General features: G+C 42.0%; 1 protein-coding gene across 1 annotated transcript in view; it reads left to right on the top strand.

The window, feature by feature from the left end:
* The first annotated feature begins 7,469 nt into the window (after positions 1-7,469).
* The window catches only part of CLIC4 (chloride intracellular channel 4), a 71,093-nt gene continuing 52,951 nt past the window's right edge, over positions 7,470-25,611 (top strand). Inside the window, exon 1 of the mRNA XM_004741149.3 lies at positions 7,470-7,724. Coding sequence (XP_004741206.1) covers positions 7,653-7,724 — 72 coding nt within the window. The 5' untranslated portion in view covers positions 7,470-7,652. The remainder of the gene's footprint in view (positions 7,725-25,611) is intronic.

Here is a 25,611-nt window from a genome sequence, read left to right on the forward strand (position 1 = left end):
TCCCCTGTGAGCGGTTCTCCTCTAGGGGGGTAAATACCGTTAGCAATTTCTTGTGTCTCTTTCCAGAGAAAAATGCATATGTGATGAAAGATAAATTACAGGTTATGAAAAGATGATTCACAGGTGTGTGCATGTGAAATACAGACATGCAAAGATGACACATGGGTATCGCATTAAGTTTTGGATTATATAGAAAGACCTAATATCACAATGGTTTTTGACTCTTTTTTTTTTTTTAAGATTTTATTCATTTATTTGACAGGCAGAGATCACAAGAAGGCAGAGAGGCAGGCAGAGAGAGAGGTGGAAACAGGTTTCCTGCTGAGCAAAGAGCCGGACACAGGACTTGATCCCAGGATGCTGGGATCATGACCTGAGCTGAAGGCAGAGGCTTTAACCCACTGAGCCACCCAAGTGTCCCAATTTTGATTCTCTTTATCCAAGAATAAATCATGCCTCTCGATTTGTCCAAGCATTTTCAAAGTTTTTTGTGAATATATATATTTTTTCACACATACATGTTTCTCAAAAGCATAACCATTTATTTTCCCCAAAGGGAACTTGTACGTGTTATTAAGATGCTTTCCTACTTTTTAAATGTTTTTATATTTTTGGTCACTTCTAATAAATGAGATGTTTTGTCCCATTACAATTTAAAAGATGGTGTATAGGGTTTGTATATAGAAAGACACTGTTTTCTTAAAGAATATTAACTTTGTATCTCATCGCTTTTTGTGAGGTCTCCTATTGTTGACAATAGCTTTCCAGCTGGTTTTCTCTGGAAATAATATTGAAGACAGCCAACCCAGTAGATCCTGTGAGTATGTTAATAAATTCTTTTTGATATGAATAATGGCCTCTCACATCTGTGTAAACTTTCCCTTCCTTCCCTGATCCCACATAAGCCTCTGACATTCGGCAGAAGAAGAAACTGAGGCTTAATAAGGTGGAACAATTTGCCCAAATTTCCCCACTGTGAGTGGCAGAGGTGGAATTTGAATCAAGGCCCGTTATGCAATATCTTTTGACTTCAGGATCAAGAGGCAAAGGAGAAACTGAGTTGAGGAGGGTTTTGTGCCGAAAAAGCAGAAGATGACAGTTTTTGAATGCCTACACTGTGCTAAAAACTTGATGTACCATTTAAAAAATTTGATTTGATTTGATTTAAGTCATCTCTACATCCAACGTGGGACTCAAACTCACAACCCTGAGATCAAGAGTCGCGTGCTCTACTGACCAAGCCAACCAGATGCCCCTATGTGCCATCTTTTTAAACACTCATAAGAACTCTTTAAGACCAGCTTTATGAGCAGATGGTTGGCTAGGGTATGAGCAACATGGATAAAGAGATCTGGGTTTGATTATTGGCTCTGCCACTTACCGGCTGTGTGACCCTAGGAAAACTGCTTAACTTCTCTGAACCCATTTTTTCCTTTGTACCCTTCTTTCAAATGGTACCTGGATGGTCCTTTTCCTAATGAAGGTCCATCCACTGGGGCTTGTGACCAGGAGGAACATGTCAGTCCTTGGACCCACACACTAGAACGCTCTCCCAAGGGCCTAGAAAAGCCAAACTGAAATATGTCTCCAGCTCCTCTGCTTGATTGTTCCAGCGGAGCCCAGATCTATAGGGAGGCTGGAAAGGTTGGTGTTCCTGTGGACACAGCATTCGTGTTAAATTTTAGCCAGAATTATGGCTAAGTCACCATTAGCAAGATTTTATAGGACCTAATTCACAGCAATAGAAACAGAGTTGAAATTCAAAGTTGTGTTAGGATTTTCCATAGGTGGGTTGGCTGGCATCACCAAAGAATTATTGAACACCAGAGCGCCTGGGTGGCTCAGCTGGTAAAGTGATGGCCTTTGGCTCAGGTCATGATCCTGGAGTCCTGGGATTAAGTCCCACGTTGGGCTCCCTGATCCGCAGGGCATCTGCTTCTCTCTCTGACCCTCCCCGTTCTCATGCTCTCTCTCTCATTCTCTCTCTCTCTCTTTCAGAGGAATAAATTTTTTAAAAATCTTAAAAAAATAATAATAATTGAGGGTGCCTAGGTGGCTCAGTGGGTTAAGCCTCTTCCTTCAGCTTGGCTTGCATCGGGCTCTCTGCTCAGCAGGGAGCCTGCTTCCCCCTCTCTCTCTGCCTGCCTCTCTGCCTACTTGTGATCTCTCTCCCTGTCTAATAAATAAAAATAAAATAAAAATCATTAAAAAAATAATTGAACACATATAATATGTGCAGTGAGAGAAACAATAATATGTACTTAGGAAATGGGAAGTTAAAAGGCAATGTTTGAAATTTATTTTATTTATTCTTTCACTTAGTCTGACTATTGTTATCCTATATAATGCACCGGGCTCTAAGTTAAGCATAGTAGAGTGTAAATAATAATTAATATGTATTGAGCACGTAGTATACTCCAGGCACTGTGTTAAGTGTTTTACATTTATTAACTTGTATAATCTCCATCACAAGCCTGTGACGTAGGGATTGCAATTATCATCATTTGCATGAGGAAACCAAAGGTACAGAGAAAAAGTAACTTGCTCGAAATCCCATGGCCAGGAAGTGAAATATTTAGCTCAAGTAAGGATGTATATGACACGTATCTCCGTGCTCCGAGAAGCTCACAGAAAACCAGAACACACTGATATGAATAGCAACCATAGCTCACATTTATTAAATGCTTCTCATGAAATGCTTTATGCAGGTATTATCTCATTTAATCCTCACAATGACTTTATGAGTTAGGTTCTCTTCTAAGGCCTGCTGTAGTGATGAGGGAACATACGTGAGTAATCCACCCAAGCTGGGGGTGGAAATCAGGCAGTCTGCTAGGGAAGCACACACTGCCGAGAACTGCGCCACCACCCTGACCTTGACTTTGCTGGGTGGTGTAGCGTCCAGGCCAATGCCATGGTGGACAGATGCTCCATGGAGCAGAGGGATATATGAGTGGGTCTTGAAGGATGAGTAGGAGCCCACCTTTTCCCAGACCCACTTAGTGGACAGTGTAGTGAAGAGATAGTCATGGGTTTGAATCTCGGTCCCACTGTCTTCCCAGCTGAACAGCTACTGTTTATCTCCTCTGACCCTGTTTCCTTATTTGTAAAATGGGGACCTTGAAAACTATTCCTCTGACACCCCCTGAGGGAGAGATGTGATTGGTTCTGGAAACAACCAGCTAGGTGTTTGGCATGCAGTGTGGGAACTCAGGGGTCAAAGCCAGTGCACATACGGGTATAACACCAACGGTCCCTACAGAGCACTGACCACATGCCGGGCACCACTCGTGAGCACTGAACATAGATTCATTCACCAATGATCTTATCAAATAGGTACAATTTTTAGGTCCATTTTACAGATAAGAGACTGTAGCACAGAGAGACTGAGTAAGTTAGGCTGAGCTAGGACATGACAGGGTGGAAACGGGGCAGTCTGGCCCCGAGTGCATGCGCATCGCACCTCTCTACTGCCTCAGTTGTAGAAAGGGGGTGGAGACCGTCGGCCAGCCATGTTGCATAATCAAGAGTGGGAGGAGGAAAGTGTGTCATTAGGGGAAGCTTTCTGGAGGCGCCATCTTGTCCTTTGGAAAACATGACTCCTTGGCAAGTGGCAATCATAACACATACAAAGCACCTGGCTTCTCAGACCAGGCAAGCAGGACCCTCCGGAGTATGCCCGGGGTATAGAAGACCATACTGTGGGGCGCCTGGGTGGCTCGTTGGGTTAAGCCGCTGCCTTCGGCTCAGGTCATGATCTCAGGGTCCTGGGATCGAGTCTCTCTGTCAGGGTCCTGGCATCAGGCTTTCTGCTCAGCAGGGAGCCAGCTTCCTCCTCTCTCTCTGCCTACTTGTGATCTCTCTCTGTCAAATAAATAAATAAAATCTTTAAAAAAAAAAAAGTTCACTCATTCCCTAAGTTTTTATTGTGTACCATGAGCAGTTCCATGAGCTGGAAATACAGCCATAAACAAAACCAAACAAAAATCCCTACTCTCATATGAGTTGATGTTCTAGTGCGGGGACACAGACAAGATGCAGAGAAATAAGTAGACTAGATAACTGAGGGTGGTGGTGTGGAGGGGATAGAGAGGAGGATGGAATGAGATAGAACAGCTTGCACTGTCAGAGAGGAGGGTATTTGGGAGATCTCTCACAGCAGGTGGCATGAGAGCCAAGACCTGAAGGAGGCAAGGGAGTGGGAGTCGCTGGAATTCTGGGGGAGGCAGAAGAGCAAGTGCAAAGGCCCTGAGGCAGGAGTGTGTTTGGACTATTGAGGGAATAGCAAGGAGGTGGGTGGGGCTGGGGTAGAGAGCAAAGGGGAGAGCAGTTAAGATGAGGTCAGATGGGTGTGGGGGAGGTGGGAAAGAGAACACATCTCCACCCATCTTTAAAGTTGGTGTGTGTGCTATAGAAACAAACAAGAGTTTAGAATGCAAACTATGCATACGTTTCACAGTTGGAAAATGAGATTTGAATGCAAGGTGCTTGCGGAGCCTCCCCTGCATAAACATCCCAACTCACCTCCTCTCTACCCATCCCTTTGAGCCCATGGGGTTGAAACTGGGTAAACCAGGTAAGAGTGACTGTGACCAGGTTTCTAAGCACAGGCTTGGGGTTTGAGCCCTGGAGACCACCACTGCCTTGGCGTTCTGTGGAGGAGAATGTTTGGTTTCCTTTCAGCTAAGATCTGAGTGTAGTCAAGAAGGTCTAAAGACCCCTGCTCCCAGGCTTTCCCCATCTCCTTATCCTGGTGCTGGGAGACCAGTACGTGACCTGCAACAGACACCACGGGGAATGTTTGCTGATTCACAGTGAACTGGATAAACCCTCAGGCACACCTGGGAGACTAGGATGTCTGGAAAAGCTCCTTGGCTTCAGGGCCAGTTTGGGGCCTTTTCTGGGGTTTCATCTGACCATTTAAAAGAAAATTTTAAAAAGATTTTATTTATTTATTTGACAGAGATCACAAGTAGGCAGAGAGGCAGGCAGAGAGAGAGGAGGAAACAGGTTCCTTGCTGAGCAAAGAGCCCGATGTGAGGCTCAATCCCAGGACCCTGAGATCATGACCTGAGCCTAAGGCAGAGGCTTTAATCCACTGAGCCACCCAAGTGCCCCTCATTTGACCATTTTGGACTTGGATTAGCTTTGAACTAGGTAGACCACTGTGGTTGCTTTTCAGGCAGGGTGGAGGGAGGTGGCTGGAAGGGACCTTGGGTTCAGGTCATAATTTCGTGAAAAACGAATACTGAGGCCCTCTCAGAGTCCAGACAGGCATTGCAGTTTGTTTTAGGCTCGAGTCCCTGTTGGGGGGGCAGCACCCTAGCGTGTATTTCTTTTCAACGAACAAGTTGGTCAAGGAGGGATTTGAATATGACATCATCCTAGCCTGCAGGGGTGAATGGGGATGATACAAGGCTCATGGCAGAGCTAACAGCCACTGAAGAGCACTTGCGGTTAAGACAAAGACTGGTTAAGAGCGCCCCTCCTGCCATAATGAAACAAAGCTTAGGGGTTTCAGCACTTCTTCTTCTTCTTCTTCTTTTTTTTTTTAAGATTTTTTTAAAAAATTTATTTGTCAGAGAGAGAGAAAGCACAAGCAGGCAGAGTGGCAGGCGGAGGCAGAGGGAGAGAGAGAGAAGCTGGCTCCACACTGAGCAAGGAGCCCGGATGTGGGACTTGATCCTGGGATCTCAACCTGAGCCAAAGGTAGTGGCTTAACCGACTGAGCCACCCAGGTGTCCCAATCAGCCCTTCTTCTGACTCTAGAGCAGTGCTCCTGACCTCTGGGGACACTGTCTCATTTACAGAGTCCCTACCAGAATATTTGAACAACTTGCTATGGTCTGGGAGAGGAAGAAGCTGCAGGTTTCACAGTATTTCCTTTTTTAAGATTTTACTTATTTATTTGACAGACAGAGATCACAAGTAGGCAGAGAGAAAGGAAGGGAGGCAGGCTCCCTGCCTAGCAGAGAGCCTGATGCAGGGCTCGATCCCAGGACTCTGGGATCATGACCTGAGCCTCAGGCAGAAGCTTTAACCCACTGAGCCAGCCAGGCGCCCCATTTCACAGTATTTTCATGCATACATTCAATTTGTTCCAACACTAAGATGTGTCAGTACACTAAGGGTATAGAGAGACAAACCTCCCACGACTGGCCTTCATCATTCAACTTCACCTGGAAAGAGGGGAAAAGTTGTGAGTCAAGTATTACCAAAAGTCAGAACAGGGAACAAGTAACTCTTCCCAGAGTGGGGGGGGACATTTGTCCCAGGCATTCAGCAGTAGCAAACCTGGACTAGGCTCCTGCCTCCTGCCTGGCTTGAAGATTCACAGTCCCTGCCTTCAGGAGCTGAAAACCTAGGGCAGTTTCTCCATTTGAGAACCGCCTATATCAAAATTGTCCTGATGCTTGTTAAAATGTGAATCTCCCGATTCTCCAGAGAAGGGGAATTGGATGGATAAAGCAGGTGTGGGTGTAGCACTCAGGTGATTCTGATGCACACTGGAGCTGGCCAGGTGAGCCGGGTGTTAAGAAATCAGTCCAGGCAGGGGGAACAGCATGGAAGTGACTTGGGGATCCTTCTTGGCCTTCAGGCACTGGGGCTGCAGCTCAAGACAGCAGGCTCTTGGAAAGGGATCCTGTCCCTGCTGTTTACCACCTAAGGCCTGGAAGATACATTTGTCAATATGCTGGCTCCCAAGATAGAAGTGACCCGAGAGTCGAAGGAAAAAGAAGTCAGAGGAAAAAATTGGTGTTTCTTTGTTTCTTCTTCTTTTATTACGATTTCATTTATTTATTCGACAGAGAGATCACAAGTAGGCAGAGCAGCAGGCAGTGTGTGTGTGTGTGCGCGCGCGCGCGTGGGGGACGGGAAGCCGGCTTCCAGCTGAGCAGACAACCCGATGGGGGGACTCCATCCCAGGACTCAGATCATGACTTGAGCCGAAGGTAGAGGCTTAACCCACTGAGCCACCCAGGCGTCCCAAAATAGGTGTTTCTAAGGGGATGAAAACTTTCCAAAGAGTTGTCCCTCCGGAAGGCAGCTCCGCCTAACAGAGGGAGCTGGGGAGGTGGCCGCCCGCGGGAAAGGGCTGGGTCCAGTGGGCTGCAGCGGGGGGACAGAGCGGGAGGTGCCTCCTCGCCCCCCCAGGCCAGCCGAAGAGATGAGGTCACCGGGCAGGGCGCCAGCAGCAGCTGCGAAGACGCGCCCGCGCCGCGGCGGGAGGCGGTGTCAGGCTCCGGCCCCCGGGGGGAATTTCCCTCCCGCCCCCTCGGGAGGCGTGGCTCGGAATCCCGCCCACCTGCCGCCCGAGCCTGAGCTTCTTTACCGCCCGCGCCCAAGGCCACACCCCCCCGGGCTTCGGCCTCCGCGTTTCCTCCGGGGTCCTGAGACGCAGGGCCTTGGCCCCGCCCCCGGAGAGGCCCCGCCCTCGGTCCCCGCCCCGCGGCTTGAAGTGGCTCGGGCTGGGGCCGCCCCCGAGTCGCGCGCGGGGCGTGGGGCGGTGCTGGGCAGCGGACCCTGAGGCGAGCTCGACGCCGGGACTGTCCAGGGAGGCGCAGCGCAGCGCGGCGGGAGCCCTCAGCCCGAGCAGCCCCCGGAGCAGGAGCAGCCGCCGCCGCCGTCCACGGAGCGCAGCCGAACCGGCCATGGCGTTGTCGATGCCGCTGAACGGGCTGAAGGAGGAGGACAAAGAGCCCGTCATCGAGCTCTTCGTCAAGGTGAGCGCTCGCCCGCCGTCCCGCCGCGCTGAGCCCCCGGCGTCCGCCCGGCCGGCCGTGGGGGGGCGGCGTCCCTGCACCCCGGACGCTCCTCGGCCCCCGCGGCCCCGCTGCGCCCTCGCGCGGCGCCCGCCCCCCCGGCCGGGAGAAGCTGCTCTCGCGCCCCCCGCCCATTGTCTCCGGCCCACCCGCGCCTTCCCGCCGCCCAGGCCGGTCGAGGGAGCCGGGGCGGGACCGGGACCCCCGGCAGCCTGCACGCGGAGCGGTGCTCACCGCCTCCAGCTGCGCGGGCTCCGGCGGCCGCCAGACCGTCGTCCAGCGTCTGGGTGGGACGCGCCGCTGCCCCAGCACCCGGGCCGGGGGGGGGGGTGGGCCCGTCACCCCCAGCCCGGCTCCCGCCCAGGCGCCGGCCCGACTGCACCCCACCCTCACCCCCGCGTCTCCCCGGGCCGGGAACGAAACCTCTCGGTCGGGAGATGATGAACCCAACTTCTTGGAATGCTTTGTCAGAGACCATTTCGCTTCCCGCTGGCATGAAACTCTTAAGTTTAATTTTCGATGCGATCTTAAATTTTTTTTTTTTTTTTTTTTTTTTTTTAAGAAGAGCAGCAAGGCTTCCGGGAAGGACCAAGATTCCCAACTTGGGTTTTCCTGTCTTAGGTATTTTACCACCATCTGGGGTTTTTGTTTCTCAAACTCGGAGTGGTTTGTATGATGCAACATTTTGGCTGCTCCCTTTGGTGTTGCTGCCTCGGGAAAGATTTTGAGTGCCCTTTTGTTTTGAAAGAAAAGCTGATGAGGGGAAGAACTCATAACTTGCTTGGGCTTTAAACAGTTGATTTTCCCCTCTGGTCGCTTTCCTGGAACTACCTTATTTGCCTACAGATATTATCCCTATCTCTTTCCTAGCTTCCTTAATATTTTTCTTTTCAGCAAAGGAGAGAGAAGTTAGGAGCCTCTGGCTCCAGCTGCCTCCCTCAAAACTTCAAAATCCCTGAGATTCTTCTCATAGTCACTTACTTACACGGAGCTAGGCTGTGAATTGGAAAGTTAACAGGAATTTAGAACAATTTTCTCTTTTTTCCCTGAGTTTTTATTTTAAAGAAGGGAAGATAACTGAAGGGTGTGTTTGAGAGATGGGAGAGAAGACATGATCAGAACAATGTTTTAGGATTTTCTTTCACTTACTGGTGTTAGAAACGTTGTGGTTGGGGGAACTGGTACAGCAGACAGGTGCAGAACCCCCAGAATGTCATCAAAGGTTCTGTGTGTTTCTGTGGCAGATACAGTACTGGGAAGTGCAGAGGATGTAGGAAGGAACCTGAAATAAGAGAAAGATGGGTGGAAGGAAGAAGGGTGGGTTACCGATCAATGTTTAGAAAGTTTTATTGAACTAGGAATAGGAAGGAATTTCCGTAAACTCAACAGCAATGTATCCACCGAAGTTCTAAAACAAACAAACAAACAAACAAAAACAAAAAAGCCCAAAAACCCACCATGATACTTAATGGTGAAACTTTAGAGGTAGCATTAAATTTAGAATCAGGTAAGGATACTATCAGTAATGGTTTCTTTTCAGCCGTGTTCTGGAGGTCCTAGCCCATACAAGAAGACAAGAAAATGAAACGAAGTGTATGAATTATATGAATTAGAGAGGAAGAGATCTATGCTTAATGCTCTGCCTACTATTAATTTAACCCTTTAGTTAGAATGAGAGCAGCATGGTGCATTGTTTCTCAAACTTGAGTGACTGTATCCTGCTTCCCAGTTTTCCATATTTGCATTGATGTATATTATCAATTACTAAGTGTATCTTGCAGTAATATCTGAAACTGATTCGATGTGGTGATTATATTTCTCCTGTGTGTAACTATTAACGTAAAAAATGTTGTGATCCACCTAACAGCATCCTGCTTACCACTCATTGTGAGCCTTTCTCACAGGGCTTGGTGACGGAGACCCAGGGTTCCGGCCACACAGTTCTGTACTCCCTGGGCAAGTTGTTTTCCCTTTCTGAGACTTATTTTCTTTTTTTTGTGGAATAAGACGTGAAAGGTTTTCTGCTGCCTTGTGATTCTGCTTAGGTAAAACATTGTGCTGATATAAACCAGGATAGTTGTTTCAAAGAAGAAAAAAAGGGCCAGGTAAATCGTGGTGGAGGTTTTTTTGGTTGTTGTTAAAGAGTGTGCTTGTTTTCTTCTCCAAACCGATATATGGGAAATGCAAATGAGGGAAGATTTTACGGTTATTTTGAAAGCAGTGAGTGGGCAGAGGCCATGGTTGTTTAGCATGGTATGTTAAACAGTGTTAATTATTCTGCCAAGAGGTATCTGAATTTGTAGCCAAAAACTATTATCTACACTTAAAGCGTGTGAGTGAAAAGGATATTGAGCTTCCCGGTTTAGGTAGCTTTAAATTGAAGAGAAATAGGCCAGGACCTTACTAACTAGTGTGATTGGACTCACAACTACGTTGCCTTCCTGGTGAATGTTGTTTTTGGAGTTCTCTACCCCTGAGTCCCTTGGCTCCCCATCACCTGGATAAGTGCAGTTCTCCATTTGTGTTTGTTTACTCCAACACCTAGAGGGTAGGGCACCCTCCCTATAATAAAAGAAGCATATAAAGGCAGTCATCCTCAACAGTGAGAATGCCTTCTTCCCTCACCAAGAGGGGCCGGGTAGGTGTGTATATTATGATATACCAGCTCTAGTTGGGAACCACTAACCAATAGGGTGAAGTTCAGATCCTTTAGCAAGGACATAAGGCCCCTTATAATTTGAATGTAATTAAAATTTCTAGTCCACTCTGTCCACTTACTAGTTGTGTGTTCCAGGACACACTACTTAAACCTCTCTGTGCCTCATCTGTACAGTTAGGATATTAATAGACCAAGCTCATAGGAATAAATTAGTTGGTATATGGAGCATATAATAAGCTTAGAACAGTTTCTGATACACAGAAAATAGATACTAAGTGTGTGTCATTTTGTATGTACATATTTATATGCATATCTCCCCTTGTAGATAGACATTTAATTCCTTGAAGGTAAAGTCTACATCCTGTTCTAACTGCCTGGAAAACAAGAGGGTACCAAATGTTTGAAATGAGGTTGTTTCCTTTTTTGTTAGCACTCTGCTGTTTATATATGTGTTGATATGCTTTGGAATTGGGAACTACTTACTTAGATCTTCATAGTCTGAGTCTCAGATCTTGGTCCTTTATTTCTAAAACCCTGATCTACCTGCTTTTTCCTCCCTCCAGTTTGTAGTACTTCTAGTCTTTTCTTGTACCTGCCAATTTTCCATCAATATTTCTTCTTGGCCGTGTTCAGACTTTGGAAACCAAGATTTCTGTATTAAGTAAAAATATTAGTTATTAAATCACATGATGAGAGAAACTGAAAATGACTGATTCTTGTTTTTTTCTTTTGGCTTGTATAAGCCCAACTCCGGTTGACCCTGCTGCCTCCCCAGCCCCTACCAGTAGCTTTGGTATGATGCGATGGTATTTCTGATCTCGGCATAGAAGGACTCCCTCTGTAGAGTTTAGTTTTATGGGCTGGAGTTTGTTTATTTATTTAAAGATTTGCTTACTTGAGAGAGAGAGAGACAGAACCCATGTCTGTGCTCACAGGCTTGTGAACAGGGGGAGGGGCAGAGGGAGAGGGAAAAGGAGAGAAGCTGACTGCCTGCTGAGCCCAGAGCCCTACTTGGGGCTCCATCCCATGACCCTCAAATGACTGAGCCACCCAGGCGCCCCTTATGGGCTGGAATTTAAAGTTGTTGACGCACAATTTTGAACCAGTACAGTCCCTGTTGGCAGTGGTCAGTAGACTGCTGGGATTGGGGTGGTGGTTGTAAAAAATTAGTCTGGTGCAGGGCGGCATAACACACAAGAATAACTCTTCCTTTTGAAATATTTGGCAGGATTTCCAGTGTGCATGGACCCTGGAGCCAGACTACTTGGCTTGACTCTGGCTTCCAGTAGTGTATCAGGGAAGTTTCTTATGTTCTCAGTGCCTCACTTTCCTGACTTCTAATACCAGGATAATAATAATAACAACAATTTTATAGGGCTGCTCAGGGGATCAGCTGCTAATCTGTATGTATTAATTAGGGTAGTCTGAGCTGCTTTAGTAAATAATTCACCCTAAACGATGATTCAAACAAGATGGAAGTTATATTTCCTTTCTCACTTAGCAATCCAAGGAGAGTGTTTTAGACACTGAGGTGGTGTTCTTTCTTAGAGTCATTTAGGGACCACAGCATTAGCAACTTGTTTTTCCATCAACCTGGAGAGCATTGAACTCCCCTAAGCTGTCAAAGCTGGTGGCAGGGAAGTCCTGTTTATAGCCAGTGGGAGGTAGGGAATTTGTAGGAGGCACATGTCTCTTAAGGGCCTTAGCCCAGACTTTCTGCCTCTCACTTCCTTTCTCATTCCACTGGGGAGAACTTGATCATATGGCTTTATCTAATTGCAAGGAAGGCTGGGAAATGTGATTTAGCCATATATCATTCTCTGGAAAGCATTAGGAATAGGGCTTAGCAACAGTAAAGACTTACTTTTGTTGGGGGCGCCTGGGTGGCTCAGTGGATTAAGCCTCTGCCTTCAGCTCAGGTCATGATCCCAGGGTCCTGGGATCGAGCCCCACATCAAGCCCCACATCGGGCTTTCTGCTCAGCAGGGAGCCTGCTTCGTCCTCTCTCTCTGCCTGCCTCTGTGCCTACTTCTGATCTCTGTCTGTCAAATGAATAAATAAAATCTTTAAAAAAAAACCTTACTTTTGTTGCTGATGACAATATAATATTCTTTTTATTTTAAGTGACAGTATATTCTTAATATATATTAATTCATTAATAGGATTCAGGAGAATCTATAAATCCTTGAAATTACATAAAAAGTTCTATATGGGTCTTTTTTGTTCTGGGGATTCCTGACACAGGTTTAAGAACCATTGCTTTTAAAAAAGTAAATGGTGGAGTTCTGATTGTCAAGCATAATTCATATAAGCAAGGTGTAGAAGGGTTTGGCCTAAGTCATCATTAAGGTCACTTCTCTCTGATTATCTGTGACTTAAAGAATTTACTGGAGTGAATTAAGTGCCTCATACTGAATTAGGTACTATGGAAGTTATAAGAAATTTTTAAACATTTCCTATCTTTAGGTTTATAAATTTTATTGGAAAGAAGAGTTGGGGGAAAGATGGAAGTAGATTTGGACTTGACCTTGAAAAAGTGGGTGGAATAGTTGGATTGGGAAAAGCCAAGAATGGGAGTGTCAGTTTTTTAAAAAAATATTTATTTTTTTGACAGAGAGAGATAGAGAGAAATGCTAGTTTTGACATTATTTGTAGACTCATTATTCAGGAAACAGTAGATAGACTGATCCTTTTGAAAGAAGGAGCCAGGAATGATTCAAATCTGTAGTGCCAAGGAGACAAGTTATTTAAAGGTTGAGGATGAGACTTTTAAAACCTAACTTAGGTTTTTGCTCATGAATACAATTTTCCCAGCCTGTTTGTTCTCTTGACACTCCCTATGTTTTGGATTGCTGTCTATCCAACAACTTCTTAGTGGCATTTGGGAGGGTGCAGCTAGAGCTCAGAGACCGGCAGACCCTCATCTATTTTGCCAGTATAAAGTGAGTTCTGTATATTTTGTATCAAGGGTAGTCTTCAACCTCCTTCTTTTTTTTTTTTAAACACAAATGAAATACATTTTTATAGGAAGTGATGCTGAGAACTTTGTTCTTATAATTGAACAAAAATGAATTCAACAGTAGAACAATGTTACCTTGGATCTAATTGGTTTGCCATTCCTTTGAGGTTTCCAGAGGGGGAAATTCAGGAGATTAAAAAAAATGAATGTAAAATGTGAAGTTAGTGGGAACTCTATTCTTTCTACATGTCTCACCTATTCCTGAAGGCCTTTGTAAAGGCCAAGGTCATGATTTTGGTTTAACTGTAAAATTCTGAGAGAATGGGACCCCAGATGGGGAAGAGACAAGGGGCTGCAGAGGTAGGGGACTGAACCAGTGGGAAGCCTAACATGATATGAATAATGATAGGAAAGAGGCAGTGGGGAGAACCTGGCTGTCCCTAAAAATTACAGTTGGATTGAAAGGATGCTTATAGAGATGCTGAGAAGCCAGTAAAAGAATGATGAGCAAGACTTTCCCACTTCCTGTTTCATTAGTGCTTTGGATTCTCAGTGTCAGGTGTCTCCTGGATAGGGAATTAGTGAGTCCATAGAAGGGAAATATGTTAGGCGGGATAGGAAGTGTGATTAAGTCATTAATTAAGATTTTGATCAAAGAGAGGGGTAAGTTCACCCATTTTAGAGACTCATGTAGAGAATGGAAAGGTAGTTTCTGAAGGAAAATAACATCATTACAAACCTTCCAAGTATGAATTAACAGGAATCTAAATTTAATTCAGGGCATCAGTTTGTGAATTCTCTTGGAACTTCTAATCCTGTCGTCAAAAAGACTTGGCTTTTATCCCTCAGTGCTCAGTACTGAGTATTGGTATAAGGAATATCAATTAGCCTTGTTTGGTTTTTGGGTTTTTTTCCTCTTTATTTAAAACCAGGAGACTGTATTAGTCTAAATTTATGAAAGTAACAAATTAATGTAGACAAGTCAGACTGTATGTGAAAGTTTATACCAAAGATGGCCTAAGAGTATCTTAAATTTTATTTTATTTTAAATAAAATTGAATTTTATTTAGAATAAAATCTATTTGAATTGAAAATTTTTCAAAGAAATAAAAACTTAGGAAGTGAAAGTTTGGTTTTGCACATACAGATGTCTGAGACAGAATTGAAAAATTTTCAAAGAAATAAACTTAGGAAGAATGTGTGGTGCTGATTTACAGCATATTTTAGTTAATACAGGGATTCAGAATATTGGCTTAGAAATGTTGAGGGCTTATTGATTCTTCATTAAACCATGTAAAAACAGTTGCTAGCCATCAGTCACACAAGCTTTGTTTGCATTCTGTAATTGTCTGCAGGACCCTTGCTTACAAATACACGGTTTTTAAATCACTTAGCATAAGTAGTATCTAACTTTGATCTGCTTTCTTTTAAATATTGGCCCCCAATTTGGAAAGTAATGTCATATCCTTTCTGCTTCATAGTATATTCATTTTATATGGAATGGGTTCTTTAAAAAAATATGTGTTTTTTTCCCCCAGTTGTAACAAACCGTATTCATTTACATAGACAACCTTGAAAACACAAAAAAGTACACATAAAATAAAATTACTTATAACCCCTCCTTTGGAAATGGCTACTATTTCTATTTTGTTGTATGTTATAGTCTTTTCTATAAACTTGCATGATTTATTGATGAGAGTATTTTAATGTTCTTCATGACAACAAAATACTTGGAATGAAAAATGAAGCCCAGTCTAGTGTATAACATGTATTAAGTTGTGAATTGGTTTAAAGGAGATAGTCTTTATTTCATTTTTTTTTTCAAAGCAACTCAGATTGTGTCTGTATTTAACTTCCCAGTGGCACTAAAAGAGCATTTACCCTGTTTGATCTTTGCTAGAAGAAAGCAAGATTTTTTTGGTGAAATTTGCCAAACCTAGAGTTGTTCGTAGAATAGATACTGATTAAATGGTTTGAATGTAGTCTGTCCCTTTACGTTCTTTAGGAGAAATCTGTTCTGAAAATCAAAATTATTTTTTGGTATTAATTTTCCTCTTCAGCCTTGTGCTGGATGCCCATTTTATAGTTGGAGGAGATAAGATACAATCTTGTCTAGAAATGGTCCAGTATAGTAGAGGGATATTAATAGAAGCAAATGTTAGTTGAATACATTCCATGCAGTAAGTGCTGGAGAGAAAGAAATAAGAGGAGGTCTCTGGTCCTCAAGGAGCTCACTGTATAGCCTAATGGACAAGCAGCAGGTGGGTAAATGCACCAGAGTTGATGGCTTTTTCCTATGTAGTATAGTTACTTTTTGTCTTGTGCTTTTAAAAATGAGGGGCTTCTGGGTGGTTCAGTGAGTTGAGTCTCTATCTCTGGATTTCCACTCAGGTCATGATCTTGGAGTAGTGAGATCGAGCCCTGTGTCAGGCTCTGTGCAGGGCGTGGAGCCTACCTAAGATTCTCCCTCTCCCTTTGCCCCTCACCTCTAAAAAAAATTCCACTTGAGTTAAGACCTTAAGAAATGATTTATGTGACAACCTAAATGAACTGATTGACTCAGAGATGAGTGAAGTGTCTATGTTGTCTGCTGACAGATGAAGGGTGGTTAGTATTATGGAATGTACTAAGTGTGGTGTATTATCAGTTGTTTCCAGAAACTGGTATCTTTTCCCTCAATAACTAATTTATGTATTAATATTCTGTAATTTTAATCTGCCTAAAATAAAATAAAACCTATACTTTTTGCCTCAAATGTACTGTAATTCAGTAAATGTTTATGGAATTGGATATAACCACTTGATCTGGCAGAGTTTTTCAGATCATGACCCAGCTATGTTCCCGGTCTTATCTCCCACAGCAGCTGCACATTTACCTCATATTCTAGCTAGACTCATCCTGAGCATGCCCTGGACTTCTCGGTCTTCATGTAAGATTTTTGCTGGTGTTTCCTTCATTTGAAGTATCTTTGACTTCTCCAGCCCATCTCCCACTCCTTATTTCTGCCTGCTGGAACAGTAATCATTCTTTTTTTATTCAGTCATTGAACAGATATTGCGGTAGTGTTGTGGTGACTTGGCTATATCAAGGAACAGCCTGGAGTTGATATTCAGGTGGGGGAGGCAAACGATAAATGTGTGTCTGCTAGTGATAAGGACTATGAAGAAAACTGAAGTAGGGTAAGGAGTATGGAGAATGATAGGGGTGCTGCTGTTTTTGATTTAACGACATTTGGATGGCTTTGCAGAGAACAGAATATAGGGAGGCATTGTTAGAAGCAGAGGGACCAGTTAGGTGTTATTTAGTCATTCAGGCGAGAGATGATGGCTTGGGCTAAGGTGAGAAGTAGTCTGATTCTGGATGTATTTCTAAGATGGAGATAACAGGATTTCATGATGTGGAATATGAGAGAAAGGGGAGTCAGAGATGATTCTGAGATTTTCATTCTGAAGAAATTATAGAGTGGTGGAGCTGCCATTAATTGAGATGGGAAGGCTGTGGAGAGCTGGTTCTGACAGGGAGGAGGTCAGGAATTTAGTTTTTGACATGTTATATTTGAGTATGTTAAGACCCCATATAATCCCTTGTCTAGTGGGAGAGGCTTATATTAAAGAAATACACGAATAAAGACAGTATATAATTACAATAAGGACAAGAGTAGGGCATCTTGAGAAGGAGTGATAGGAAATCTGATTAAATAGAAGCTGATTGGGGGTTCTCTTAGAACTGATGTTCGGATGAATGGTGATTAAGAGAAGAATGAGGAGACGAGGATTCCAGGCTAGAGGAATTGATATATGTGAAGGCTAGGAATATTCAAGAAATATTTTTGTTGGGCGCCTGGGTGGCTCAGTGGGTTGAGCCGCTGCCTTCGGCTCGAGTCATGATCTCAGGGTCCTGGGATCGAGTCCTGCATCGGGCTCTCTGCTCAGCAGGGAGTCTGCTTCCTTCTCTCTCTCTCTCTGCCTGCCTCTCTGCCTACTTGTGATCTCTCTCTGTCAAATAAATAAATAAAATCTTTAAAAAAAAAAAAGAAATATTTTTGTTTGAGGGTATGACTGCAATAGAGAGAACAAAACTGAGGTACAGGGTGAGATACAGATGAACCACATCATGGAGGTATTTGGAGGTCAGGTGAATTTTATCCTTCTTAAAAAGAGCAGGTCTCAAAATGATTTAGGCAAGGGAGTGCCATGATTTGATGTGCATTTTAAGATGAGTAGTCTGGAAACGGAATTGGAGAGGAGAGGCAAGAGTGGAAACAAGGCACATTATAGGGAGGCCATTGTAGTTGAGAAAGAGATGATGGTGGTTTGGATTAGGGTGGTGATGGGGAGAAGTGAGTGGATTTGAGATAAGTTTTGAAGGTGGAGTCAATAGGAAGATACTGAAGGAGATATGTGTGAGTTTCTAATCAGAATTGCTGATTGGTAGCCGTGCCTTTCGTTGAGATGGAGGAGGGGCAGACAGTGTTCAGGTTTTGACTTGATGAGTTTAGGTGACAGATGTCAAGTGGAGATGTCTAGTAGAAAGTTGGATATACAGATCTGATGTTCAGACTTGATACATATATATGATATTTATGGGGTATTTAACGTGTGTAAGATCATGCAGTGGACGAATTAGGAGTAGCAGGGAAAATGCTCAGGACCAAGTTCTGAGGCGCTCTCAACACTTGGGGGTGCAACATTAGACAAGAAACTGGAGAAGGAGAGCAAGGATCTGCAATAGGGCAGCATGGGAAAGAGGAGGACCATAGGAGCGAAGTACCACAGAAGCCAGGACAGGCTTTTAAGAAGAAGGGAGTGAATATTTGTGTCAAGTAAGATGAAGATCTGTTTGATTTATCCTCCTGGAAGTCATTGGTAACACTGTAGCAGCCTTGGTCTGTATGGTGGTCCCTTACTGGGGAAGCCAGAGGGGCATAGGCAGAAGAATGAGTAGAAACAAGAGCAGGGGGAAGTGTGAGGCCAGCTCTAATAAGGAACCTGGCAATGTACAAGGGATGGGTTGGTGGCCAGAAGGGGATACATGTTAAGGGGAGGGGTTTTTAAAAATTATGAGCTGAAAGAGCTACAATGTTGGAAGGAACACTACACCATCATGTTAGAGGGGAAAATATTTCCCATGGGAGTCCTCGTAATTCATTGGGATGCCTTTTTCACTGCGAGGAAAGTCTGTTTTGTGTATATTTAGAATAGATGTGCTTATTACCACTGACTGGTTTTTCTGTTGCATTTCCCAAATGCCTGAGCCAGAATGAATATATAGAAGAGTATTTCATACTTAATGGAAGTAATATAAACATTTATGGGGTGCTTTCTATGTGCCAGACACTGTATTAACTGCATTACTTGTATTAACTCAATAAAATGTTTGCTGAAGGAATATACAGAAGCTTTTTTTCTTCCTTGCATAGGATTGATTCCAGAGGAAGCTGGTGGGAAAAAAAGAGAGATAATGTGTACTTGGGGAAAAGCAGATTTTTATTAAATTCACAGAAATCTTCGTACAGGAAACCAGAGAAATAGAATATGATGCTAATGACTGGGCTCAGTTCATACTGATTTAGTGCCTTAAGACTGTTATTTTAAATAGAAATGAAGATTTACTTTTTCTTCTTGCACAATAGAAAAGAACGAAGGGAAAGTCCACAGTTGTGTCCTGTCCCTGAGTGTGTGGCTTGACGGCCAGTGGAATGAAGAGTTGCAGTCACAGTCTTGATGACTCATTAGGGACTCCTGTGCTAGATCATAGTGTTGCCTTGGTGTTGGCTTGTGAAGGTTCTTTCTAGCGATTCGAGATCCCAAAGACAGAGAGGGGGAATGATGGTTGACTTGAAGTATCATTTGTATTCCCTTTGTAGGCATTAAATAGTCTATTTCGGAGCTGAAGATGGTTAGAAATAGTATTTCAAGTAGGCAGTTGAGTTGTCATTTGGAAGACTGGATCTTTGTTTCATTGTTGTCATGCTGTGGTGGTTAGGAACATGGACTCTGGGCCCATATAGACTATTTCAGTACTAGTGCTGCCTTTCACTAGCTGCCTTCAGGTCTCCACTAGGGCAATATTAACTACTACTTGGGCTTTTGTAAAGATTAAAAGAGTTAATACAAGAAAAAAACCTCAAAGTCTGACATATAGCAAGCATTGTTTGCTTATTATTATTCCATGGGCCTCTGGAATGCAGAGTTAAGACTGTATTGGCTCATGGTTATTTTATTTTGTTGTTATTTTTTAAAATTTAATTAATTAATTAATTAATTTGAGAGAGAGGCAGAGCTAGCAATGGAGATAGTGAGAGAGAGAGAGGAGAGAGAGAGCATATGAGCAGGGAGGAGAGGGAGAAGCAGGCTCCACAGTCACCACGGAGCCTGACGCAGGGCTCAATTCCAGGACCCCCAGATCCCGACCTGAGCCAAAGGCAGACACTTAACCGACTGAGCCACCCAGACACCTCTCATGCTTAGTTGATGTGTTCAGTATATGTGGTTTCAGTTTCCAGGATGTTACTAAGAGAAGCATCTGCCAGGGTGCCACTACAAAAAAAAAATAGGCGGGGGGAACTTACCATTCTTTATCAGAAGAGTGTATATTTAGTGTAAAAAAAAAAAAAATCCAAGATTAGACTCGAATTTATTCCTGAATTAAATGAACCATGATTCTGTTGACACTTTCTAGATGACTAAAGGACATTCGGTTGGACTCTGCCGTCTTAGACTCTGCCTCAGCAGCTTTCTGGACTAGTAGGTAAAGCTTAAGGGTCTATTATTAGTAAGAGTGGTTTTCTTTTTTCTTCCTTTCTGTTCTAGTGAGCGCATAAAAGAAGTAAAGAGGAGTAATCTGTGGCTTGTAGGATCTAGTGGTTCTGCAGAAGTACTTTGGAATTATGGATTTGCCATAATGGCTTGTGCTACTACATTGTACTATTCCTTGATTTTTGTGGTATTGACTTATAAAGTTAAGCAGGTCATATATATATATATTTAAAAGATTTTATTTATTTATTTGAGAGAGAGACAGTGAGAGAGAGCATGAGCAAGGAGAAGGTCAGAGAGAGAAGCAGACTCCCTGTGGAGCTGGGAGCCCAATGCGGGACTTGATCCCGGGACTCCAGGATCATGACCTGAGCCGAAGGCGGTCGTCCAACCAACTGAGCCACCCAGGCGTCCCGAGCAGGTCATATATTAACTGACATTTGTGTAATGCTTTCTTTATGGGAAATACAGAAATGTTTAGGAGAGATTAGGTTCTTTCTACTTAATTTGTAGCAGAAGAAATGGAGCTAGTATAGATTGACAGGTTAGTCAATCTATTTATGCTTAGTAATTTTTAAGGGGTAAGAGTAGAGAGAGTTGAAGTCTCCTAATTCTTAATTTATTTCTAGACCCTGAGATTGTTGTTGTTGTTTTAAATTTTTACTTTGTACCATAATGGGATGATAATCAAACTTTAAAACGTTAGCATGGCTGTAATTGATGGGTGATACAAGGATCGTAAACTGATTTTAAAACACTTCATTTTATGATAATGCTTTAAGCTTCTTGAAATTGCTTAATTTGGGGCGCCTGGGTGGCTCAGTGGGTTAAACCTCTGCCTTCAGCTTAGGTCATGATCTCAGGGTCCTGGGATCAAGCCCACATCGGGCTCTCTGCTCAGCAGGGAGCTTGCATCCCCCTCTCTCTGCCTGCCTCTCTGCCTACTTGTGACCTCTCTGTCAGATAAGTAAATAAAATCTTTAAAAAAAAAAAAAAAGATTGCCTGGTTGGGTAACATATTTAAAAAAAAAAAGAAACTACTTAATTTATTCCTGTATAAAATAGAGTACACTGATAAATGAAAATGAAGAGTAAGTTTTTGTTTTTCTATTAAAGTCAGAATAAAAGTTATAAGTTAACAGCATTACGGGCTTACTCTCTCTGGTCCAAGCACAGTGTGCCAAACCCTTTAGGCGTTAGTTAATTTAGTCCTCCTACAAACTTTGAAATAGGTACTGTGGATACTATTTTACATGTGAGACTTACAGAGGTCATTCCTTCTGTGTGGTCGTGGGGGCGAGTAAGTAGCAGAACTGGGATTTGTACCAAGGTCTTTGTCATCCAGAGCCTGACTCTTAACCACTAAGAGCTTTTTTATTTGTTTATATCCTTTTTCTTTATTTGAAACTCAAATGTTTATCTAAAATAGTTTTGTTTTCACTCTTAGCTGTATGCAGTCACTCTGAAAAATAAGAAATAAAAACTTTTGAGACTGTTTAAGGGTATTCCTAAAACATACTAACAATTAACGAGTCTAGATGGTTTGTTAATTGAGTTCGGTTGCTTTCGGTTCTCTTAGTTAGATTTGAAAGGAAACTGTAAAATTTCCATGACCTCACCTCTGTGCATTTTTGGGGCCAGGTTAATTAGTATTTTATAAAGTTCTTTAAAGGGTATATTTATAAACTTGTTAAGGAACTTGACTGATACATCACATATTTGATTTTAGGATCATTTTACAATTTATAAGTGTCAAAGCAGTCCAAGTTTAACAGAAATAACATACCAAATTGTTAATGTTTTCTTTGTGTTCCTTTTTAAAATTCTTTTTTTTTTTAACCTCTCCCTTTAGAGGAGCCTACACTAGTCTTTGCATTGTTGATTAAAAAAAAAAAAAAAAGAAAAAAGCAAGGAAGTTTCTTTTTGTAGAGAGAGGAAACGGCTGTTAGTTTGGGACTTTATCCATATTAGGTATAAACTAAATATAGAAGTGTAATCCATGGTGAGGTCACATCTATGAAGTTTCTTAAGCAGAGCTAATGAGATCAGCCAGTGCTTTTGGATCTGGGTTTTTTTGTTTGTTTGTTTCACTTTTTTTTTTTTAAACTTTTGGATCACTTAAAAAGGGCACCAAACTGTTTAGTCCTATGGTCTGTTTTCCTTTGTCTGTTAAAGAAAAACCAAACAGTTTACAAGGAATCTTTAAGACAAACGTACACACACAAATTCTTTCTGTATGAAGAAGAGTTGCTTATCTCCTTTTTGCGGGAGGTTATAAATAGGTTGGTTTCTTTAGTTTCTTGATCCTCTTGTCATTTTCCTATCCCCAAATCTCTCTCTCTCTCTCTTTTTTCATATCTGTAACTCTCTCTCTTTTTTAAGGTGGTTTTATCCCTACATCTTTTTTCACTTGTATCTTTACTGCGTGAGACTAGATTGCTTTTGTCTTTTGTGAGATTAGCATTTTCTTGTCTTTTTTTCACTTTTTAACCATGAAGTCAGATTTCAGTGTGGTCAAGTGGTAATAGGACTCTTCTGATGGGTTGGTCACAGATACTGTAGAACAGAATGAAGGAATAAATCTGTTTCTGGCCAAAACACTTGTTCTCAAATAAGAACTCTTAAAAGCCCCCTGGAATACTCTTACTGACAACCACTGTTTTCAGCTTTTGAGCTCCTCAGAGCTCTTTGCAAGCTTGCCAGAGTGTTCAGGCACTTAGGACTGTGCTATGTTTCTGAAGAGAAGAACTATATACCTTTATGGTATATTTTACTCTAAATCTTTTGGAGTACCCCCAATTCTGTAAGAAGTTTAGCTTAACATATAATTTCAGGGGTTTTAGTTCAAGAAAACTAATGCTCTCCGAAGTTTTAGCTCCTTCTCTGACCTTGATGCTCCCTCCGCAGAGCAAATCCTTCCCACTCTTTGTCTGGAGCTTTGTGCTTTTGCCTATTCTGCTGTTCATCTGAATCATTTCTCATCCTTTCTTTGTTTCAGGCCAGAGTGTAAATTCTAGGAGATCAGGGATCAGGGACTATTTTCTTCATCTTTTATATTTTCCACCCAACATAATCTCATTACCTAGTAGAAAGCTCAGTAATTGAGTAAATGTCTATTAGAGTTTTGGGGCAAATTGATATGTGAAGTCTGGGGACAGATGCATGTAAGAGAGTCTTAAGGCTGTTTTTGGTGTTGGCTTCTGTATTGCCTCATAGTAAAACACCAGAGATAAAAATAGTATTCAGTTATTGAACTGGAGACATGTAATTTGGGTTTTATGTCTGGTGCTCACTAGATAGCCATTGATCCAAACTTAATAACAGATGGGTTTAGAGGTCTAGAATCTTCAAATTACATAACTGGAAGACCAGGTTCAAGTAGTTGTTCTCATGTATAAAGTGGGTGTGTTTCTTAGAACTAATGTCCAGTCTAGTCCAGATATATTTTAATGTACCTAAGTAGCCTTAGTCATGGGTGTTTAGGTCCAGACAGAAAATTGAGACTTGTTATTTAAAAGTCATATCCAGATAATTAAATTCATAATTAGATGCAGTTTATTAGAAAAAAAATGTAAATGGAAGTAATAAAAATTCTCAGTGATAATGCAGTTTGTCAATGAAATGAAGAATATTTCAAGAGTGAATTCTTGGACTGGAAATGTTTTATTTTTCAAATGAACTACCTGAAAAATAAAGGGAAGATTTTGTTTGTTGTGTCTAAAATAAGACAGATACAGAACTATTTTTTCTAGGTTAGAATTTGCCTATTTTTCATATTTAAGGCCCCTGTGTGTTGAAATAGCAAGTAAGCATTTCAGTAATAAACATACATCTTGTACTGTTCAGATATTTGAAATTTATTTTAGACCAGCTAAGAACTCTAAATGTTATCTTTTCACAGCTGCAGTACATTGTTGAGGATGTTATTTAAGAAATTTTTTTGTAAATATATTTTAATAAACATAGATAATCCAAAATAAAATACCAGAGAAAAATTCACTCTTTCCTATGTTTATTGACTGATAATATTTTATATTAAAATTCTATAGCATTTTATGTTTGTTTGGTGCCGATACCTGTGATTCTATACATTTTTATGACTGTAGTTTTTCATTGTTCATTGTTCTTGTTAATCCACTGTTCTTAGTTATTTACAGATCCAAAATTTACCTATTAAACAGTACTGTGATGTGTGTCTTTATAGCTGATTCTCTGTGCATAACCATGTCATGTAATTACGTTTTTAGAGTTGCTCCCATATCTTGTTTATCCTCTGAATTCTTTATTTTGATTTTGTTTACCTAAAGTGTAAACTCTTGAAAAAAAAACTTCCTGGAGAATTTAGATTTTTTATAAAGGGAGAATTTGGAATTTTGGTCCTGTGGCTGAACGCTTAGTGGAATATCTATATCTGGGAACTTGTTGATGAAGAGAAATACCTCTCATCTACTAAAACCGGGTAGCTGCCATAAACACAGATTGGTAAGGAAGTTTTCTTTCATCCTAGGTCTTTTTCTGAGTCTAGTTTATAGTACAGCGTGTATATTTTTAAACTACCCTTAGGGAAAGTGGCTGCTGGGCTTTGACTTGCATAAGAATTTTACCCCCTGCTCCCCCAGTGTATTTGTCTTTGGCTGATAAAGGAAAACTCTGGAAGTTAATGAATTTATCTTTGGTTAGAAGATGTTAAAAGAATGAGTCTTAGACAATGAAAAAGTTAAAGATATATTTTTTGTATGTGAGCAGAGTGCAAGTAACTAATCATAAAGAGCATATATTTCTTTTTTTTAGTAATTTGGTTAAGATTTATCTATTTAGATTTATTTATTTATTTAAAAGAGTATTTATTTATTTGTTTGTTTTAGAGAGCAAGAGAGAGTGTTCTGGGGATGAGTGAGGGGAGAGGAACAGAGGGAGAGGAAGAGAAGCAGACCCAGTGTGCTGGGTGCACACTGATATGGGGCTTGATCTCACAACTCTGAGATTATGACCTGAGCCAAAATTAAAAGTAAGATGCTTAACCAACTGAGCCACCCAGGTGCCCTGAGCATATATTTCTTTTATGTTCTTGAGCATAGTTATAATAACTGCTTGAAAGTCCTTTCTTGCAAATTACAGTGTTTGGGTCAGCAGAAGATGTGTTTCCTTGATTATTTTTTCTTTTGAGAATGGGTTGTGTTTTCCTGTTTCTTCCTGTGGAGAATGCTTTGGATTGTATTCTGGATATTGTGAGTGACAAGTTGTAGAATCTTTGGATTTTGTTATGTTCTTCTGAAGAGTATTGATTTTGCTACTCTTTTTTTTTTTTTTTTTTTTTTTAAAGCAGGTAATTAAGTCAGCTGAACTCAAACTGCAGCACTCTTGCCCCTGTGGTGGTGGCATCTCAGATTTCAGTTCAGTCCTTTTAGCTGTCCTGCCTGGAATCTGTACTGTGCTTATGTATGTCAGGGATCAGCTAGAGACTTGGGCAGA

Source organism: Mustela putorius, unplaced genomic scaffold (genome assembly GCF_011764305.1).
Source record: "Mustela putorius furo isolate JIRA1106 unplaced genomic scaffold, ASM1176430v1.1 tig00003853_pilon_pilon_pilon, whole genome shotgun sequence".
Lineage (NCBI taxonomy): Eukaryota > Metazoa > Chordata > Mammalia > Carnivora > Mustelidae > Mustela > Mustela putorius.